General features: G+C 40.1%; 1 protein-coding gene across 1 annotated transcript in view; it reads left to right on the top strand.

The window, feature by feature from the left end:
* The first annotated feature begins 1,479 nt into the window (after positions 1 to 1,479).
* Positions 1,480 to 6,905, top strand: part of GDPD1 (glycerophosphodiester phosphodiesterase domain containing 1) — a 71,013-nt gene continuing 65,587 nt past the window's right edge. The window contains exon 1 of the mRNA XM_012648400.1: positions 1,480 to 1,653. Coding sequence (XP_012503854.1) covers positions 1,480 to 1,653 — 174 coding nt within the window. The remainder of the gene's footprint in view (positions 1,654 to 6,905) is intronic.

Genomic DNA, 6,905 nt, shown 5'->3' with positions numbered 1-6,905 from the left:
TGGCACAATCGTAGCTTATTGTAAACTCGAATTCCTGGGTTCAAGTGATCCTTCTGCCTCAGCCTCCCTCTTAGCTGGTTCTGCAGGTATGTGCCACCACACCCAGCTAACCTTTTTAAATTTTTTGTAGAGACAGGTCTTTCTAGTCTCCCAGCCTAGTCTCAAATTCCTGGGCTCAAGGGATCCTCCCACCTGGGCCTCCCAAAGCACTGGCATTACAGGCATGAGCCGCTACTCCCAGCCCAGATGCTTTCCTCAATTCCTGACAGAAGACAACATTTTTCCATCCATGAGTTTCCTTAAAACGTTTTACATTTTTAAAATTTGATTGTTTTGGGGAATTTTATACTTAGTTCTTTTTCTTCTTCTAATTTTTTTTTTCTCCTCTTAAAGGAAGCTATAATCTTTGGGAACCAAGATCATTAATAGAATGTAAGAGCTGGAAGTTTTCAGTTAGTCAAAACTTCCCCACTTTACAGATAACGAAACAGAAAAGTGACTGAGTGATTTGCTCAAGGCCAGAGTTGAGAATAACAAGATTTTAAATAATCAGTCTGCTTTCTATTTCTGTGGGAGACATGCTCTTCTTGCTAAATTTTCTCCCTCAATCCTGGGTTAATTCTTTTGCATTGAAATGTGGTTCTTACTATGGTCCTAGTTTGGAATGTGTGGAATGAAAGGGAAACTAGTAGGGTCTTCTGGAATTTAGCACCCGGTCTTTCTAGGATTTTTAGGTGATATAACATTGCCAAAGTTTCCTTATTTTAAATGGACTTGTAGGTAAACAAATATTTCTTCAGTGCCTACCCTGTGTAAGGCATGGGGATTGCACTTTCACGGTGAAAGGAGGGAGGAGAGGAGCCGGTTGGTCGCTCAGATATTTGACTGATAAACCAGTCCTGTTTATGGTATGTTTGGCAATAGGGAAAATTCTCTCTAGGCTATCAAATGGAGGGGTTTATTACTTGTTTTAGCAAGCCTTAACGCCTCTATCGGTAACAATTCTTTGCATTTCCTAGAGTAGGGGCTAAGACGTACCCTGGAATCTTTCCTTTTTCATGTGGATTTTCCAATTATGTCAGACTTTCCCGAAGGCTATCCTTGAATAGCCTTTTCTGCTTGCGCGATGGCAAAGACACCAGCAGTTTTGCAAGCTTCCTCCTCAGTTTGGAGCTTCTTAGAAGCACGGCGGGTCGGACCACAAAGCTCGGTGACAAACGCGCATTACAGGACCTCGGGAGGCTCCTTCTCAGGAGTCGGAGCGCGCCTGCGTGCCGGAGCCCCTTTGTTGCTCGGGCGCGAGAGACCGGCTGCGCCTGCGTGGTAGGCTGGCGCCTACAAGTGCGCTGCAGCACCGGTACCGGCTGGGGGCGAGCAGACCTCGAGCAGACGCCGCCGCCGCCGCCGCAGCCGTTGCGACCGCCGCAGCGGAGTTCAGGGGGCCCTGAGGTGGGAGAGGCTTCCCACACGGTGACTGAGATGTCTTCCACAGCGGCTTTTTACCTTCTCTCTACCCTGGGAGGGTACTTGATGACCTCATTCTTGTTGCTTAAATACCCGACCTTGCTGCACCAGAGAAAGAAGCAGCGATTCCTCAGTAAACACATCTCTCACCGCGGAGGTGAGAGGGGTCCCCAGAACCCGATGGCGGAGGTGGGGGAGGCTTTTTTATTTCCGAGTCGAGCTGAGGGTCCTTTGGAGCTCTGCAAAAGGCAGCGGATGGAAATACATGAGAGTTTGAGGAAGAATGGGGTTGTGCGAATAGAGGGCTCCTCCGGAGGTGAAGGCGGCGTGAAGGGGAGGTCTCCTGAGGGGAGGGAAGGAAAGGGGTCTCGAGTCACAGCCACGGTGGGGAATCTCTCGAGTGCAGCAGTGTCAGGGGTTCTGTGACGCGGGAAAGACCAGGGCGAGGATGAAGGGTAGATGGATCGTTTCTCGGCGGAGGGAAGGATGATCGCAAGGTCCCTTCCTGGCAGCAAGGCACAAGGGGGGAGCGCCGTGCAGAACCGAGGGTACCCCGCCGTGCAGAACCGGGGAACCGGGAACAGACTGCTCAGAGCGAGCCCGTGGCTGAGCGGATGGAAAGAGCCGGGGCGACGAGCAGGGCTGAGGATCTGCGTGAACCTGGAGCGGGCTGTAGCCCGGGTGTCTGTGACGTCTGGGGACCGATCCTGCCCCATGCTCCGAGCATTCATAATTGAGAAGAGAGGGAAACCGAGTCCCCAAGACAGGGACATTTCCCAAGGTCACAATTAGAGCTTGGGCAGAACTGGGACAGGAACTGGAACATCCTGCTTCCCAGGGCTGCAAACCTTGCACCTGTTTGTGTGTGTGTGTGTGTGTGTGTGTGTGTGTGTGTGTGTGTGTGTTTTAAGCACCACCCTGCACCCCAGCAAAGACACGTGGATTTCCAAAAGACTAAAAGATGATTTAGTTTATGACAGGACAGTAATTGTTTAAAGAAAACAAAGATAAATTTCTTTTGGAAAAGTGTTTTGCTAAAAGGAGCCTAGGTAGTCTACCCTCTAATTTCCAGATGATAGGCCAAACCTTTGCCTTCATTATTGTGTAATAATGTGTCTTCATTGCATTTCAAGCACGATGTATAAAATTTTTTGAAATTGGAATATTTCCATCAATTTTAACTGTTCTTTAGGGATAAATGTTAAACCAGATTAAAATTGCTTGGAATTTATAGTTTAATACATACTTGAAATGGTAAACTCTAGGAGTTTACAGTCTAAAGCTATTTAGTGCCATAACACCTTTTCAAACAAGTATTGGCCAAGGAATAAGGTTTTAAATATCACAGAAATACATTGTAATTCTTCTGTATAATCTGTATAATCTTATCAGTTAAACAGTTCTAATAAGTGACTTCAATAATTGTTCTAGTCTACCACTCATGGAAAGCATCAAAGGTTTTAAAGGGTTGTCAGCTAAATGCCATGTTATTGCTTATTCAGTTTATTTGTTTTAATAGATATATGATTAAACTGTAGGATGACATGTAACTACTAATGTGCCTTCAACCACTGGAACCAGGGACCAACTTTTAGTATTCAACTTTTTGCCATTCAACTTGAAGCAATTTTCAATGATAGTAGTCCTACTGAGGGGATAGGCAGTACACACTACAGTTGTGTTTGCTGATTTACAAAAAGAAAGGTGTGCTTACTAAAAACCCCAAACCAAAACAAAACTAGGTCCTCCAAAAAGCTATCTAAACTGTCACTATGAATGATTGAAATTTTATTTTAGAAGAAATACATGTTCATCTTTGAAATGCACACGCTACAGGTGCAAAAAAAAAAAAAATAAAACAGCACTCTATAAGAGTTAAAAAATATGTGTTAAATCATCTCAGCAAGTATCAAAGCCAGGATAAGCTAGATCTCAAATTCTCATTTACTGTTGGAAATACTTTTGAAGTATTTCTCCCTAGATAGTAACTCATTTCAATATCACACCTTATATAAAAATTTCCATGCATTATTTGTAAATGTGACATCAGTATTTGTGTATTTAAAGATGTAACTGAACCTTTCATGGTAATTTTGTTAAATATCTGCAGATTCAAAATCTATTACCTGTACAATGATCCTGCAAGCATTGTGGTAAGTTCCCATATGTCAGTGCCTAATGTGCTTTTGTTGAGTATGTGCACCAAGTAATACAGTTGAATCCAGAGTAATAGAGGAGATAAAACAAATACTAAGTCTCTGGAAAATAAGAGACATAGGTAACTAGGAAGGAGTTACCTCCTTGGTTACTTTTAATTTTTGTCTTGGACACTGATAATAGCAACCACTGATCTCTCTGTGCAAATTGCTAATATTTGGGCTTATTCTCTATTGCCCTAACCACAGATACCTGATATTTCTTGTAAACCAGATGTATGACCATTCCAATGTTAAAACATTGATCATTCTTTGTGTATAAACATATGCACCTGGATTGGTATAACTTGAAACTCTTATTGTTTACTATATTATGTCTACTACAAAAGCATTATGATAAAGATTTAAAGCACCTGAGTCAGATTCTAGATCTAGGGATTAGCCTTGGGAATAAGCCTTAGTTTCCTTATCTATAAAATGGGGACTGTTTGCCTTGCTTACCTCTGGAGTTATTATGACTATCAGGTGTATAAAAAGCTCTTTGAAAACTGCGAAATTGTTTGGAAAGATAAGTGTGGATACAGTTATATTTTGTAATAAAACTTTGAGTTCATTGAGAAGGAATGAGATCTATACTGACATTTTCAAAGTTTTAATACTCGCTGGGCGCGGTGGCTCACGCCTTTAATCCTAGCACTCTGGGAGGCCGAGGCGGGAGGATCGCTTGAGCTCAGGAGTTTGAGATCAGCCTGAGCAACATATTGAGACCCCATCTCTATCAAAAATAGAAAAATTAGCCAGATGTGGTGGCACACACCTGTAGTCTCAGCTACTTGGGAGGCTAAGGTAGAAGGATTGCTTGAGCCCAGGAGTTTAAGGTTGCAGTGAGCTATGATGATGCCACTGGACTCTAGTCTGGACAACAGAGCAAGACCCTGTCTCAAAAAAAAAAAGATCATGTTGGCCCAGCACCATGGCTCAGACCTATAATCTCAGTGCTTTGGGAGGCCTAGGCAGGAGGATTACTTGAGGCCAGGAGTTTGAGTCCAGCCTAGGAAACATAGCAAGACCCTGACTCTACAAAAAAATAAAAAAAATTAGCCAGGCACTATGCCTCAGTAGTCCTAGCTACTTGGGAGGCTGAGGCAGGAGGATCCCTTGAGCCCAGGAGTTCATGCTACTGCATACCAGAACTCCGGCCTGGGCAACGGAGAGAGACCCTGTTTCTAAAAAAAAAAAATCATGTTAATTGCAGTTCTTTGTAAACTCTAAAGTGTTTTATAAATATAAGGGATAATTACTATTCCTTGTTTGTAACTGATATATGAGAATTGATCATCTTCTATACAACTTAAATATTTTTCCAAAACCATTCCATACTGAAAATCCTGCCCATATTTATAGCAATAAAAATAATTTTCTGTCTGTTTGAGAAGCTATAAGAAAAATTTCTAAAATGCAAATTAATGTAAATGTAAATTATATCCCATGGTTCCTTTTTATTACAAATATTACAGAGAACTATATAATATCAGTTGATAATTACTTCTTTTTCCTCTACTAAATTATATGTTTGAGTATCAAATGATTGTTATCCTTTATTTATTTATCCTAGCAATTTTCTAAAGCCTTCCTAGTTTATAATCCCATTTAAAACATTGGTTTTCAACATATCTGTGTTGTTTCTGTAAAACTAATATGTGGTCATTGTATATGTTATTGTTTAAGAATTTTTTTAAAAAAACAAACATTAAAAGTAAGTTATGAAAAAAAAAAGTAAGTTATGTGAAATTCCATTGCTCTACTAATCACAACATTTTAGCAAACATCCTTCTAGACATTTCTAGGAATGCATGCACATATAGATATATATTCAATTTTACATAATGCAATCACAGAATCCATCTTGCTCTGTAATTTTTTTTTTTTTTGAGACAGGGTCTCACTATGTTGCCCAGGCTGGTCTTGAATTCCGGGGCATAAGTGATACTTCCGCCTCAGCCTCCTGAGTAGCTGGGACTACAGGCGCATGTCATCAAGCCCAGTTTGTAATCTTCTTCTTTTTTCTTTTTTTTTTAAAGCCAGTCAAATTTAGCAGTGGGGGGTTGTATACCAACTTTAGTGACACTAATGTTGATAAGTTCTGACAACCCACTACCATTGGACCAGCCTGTAATTGTTTTTTTACTCAACAATTTTTTCTGTTATTTTTCTGTCAATAAATGAAAGTCTATATTATAATTTTTAATGGCTGCATTGTTTTCCATTATCATGGTAGAAATGAAGGACTTAATCTCTCCTTTATTGTATGACATTTAGGACTCCTACAAACAATGATGAATAATTATGGTGCATGTATTTTTTATTAATATTTGTGAACTTTTCTTTATAGAATTAGCTCCTAGACCTGGAATTGATGGGCCAAAGTATATACACATTTTACATTTTTCCATTTTGATACATAATGCTAAATTACCCTCCAGAAAATTAAACCATGGTCTAACAAAGTATCAGATTTCTATTATCATAGTTGGGAATCCCAATGGCAATCTGCCAATCTATCAGCATACTCACTATTTACTGCAGCTGTTGTCTTACTTTGCACAGTAGTATCATGACTTAACTATGGTTTCCTTCAGAACTCTTGGGTAAATGCCTTCTGGTCCCAATGATGTAGTCAATTGCATCTGCTATCTAGAGCACTAAAGATTTGGGTGATGCAAGTAGAGATGAGGTTGAGAGGACAAATTAAGGAATTGTTGGACTAGAACCCAAGTGTTCTTTTCACTGTACTGCTTCCTGGATCTGCCACCTCTGATATACTTCAAAGGGCAGTTTTTAAGTGGGAATTTCCCTAATGCTATCTTCTATAAAGAAGGAGACTATTTTTTCAAAATCTTTTCTTACTCAGAAGATCAATACTATCCTAACTCTTAAATTGAATTAAGGCTGGTAACCTTGCTGTTAAAACTTCTGTGTAGCCTTGGGCATGCTACTTAAACTCTCCAGACTTCAGTTTCCTCTTTAAAATGAAACAGGCCAGTGATTTCTGATACCCTTTCTTTTTCAAAACTTTTGTTTCCTATGTTAATTGATTGTTTGCACTAATATCTTTTCTTGGTTTAAATAATTTCTTACTAACTTTGGAGCATCTTGTAAATTACCATCAAAATATAATCCCTTTCATTTTGGAAGACATCTCTTGTCATATTGGTGCAATTTTTTTTTTTTTTTTTTTTTTTGAGACAGAGTCTCACTGTGTTGCCCGAGCTAGAATGCCGTGGC

The sequence above is a fragment of the Propithecus coquereli genome, unplaced genomic scaffold (assembly GCF_000956105.1).
Source record: "Propithecus coquereli isolate 6110/MARCELLA unplaced genomic scaffold, Pcoq_1.0 Scaffold285, whole genome shotgun sequence".
In the NCBI taxonomy this organism is placed as follows: Eukaryota; Metazoa; Chordata; class Mammalia; order Primates; family Indriidae; genus Propithecus; species Propithecus coquereli.
Note: the sequence above shows the minus strand (reverse complement) of the source record. Positions and strands in the feature narration are given on the sequence as shown.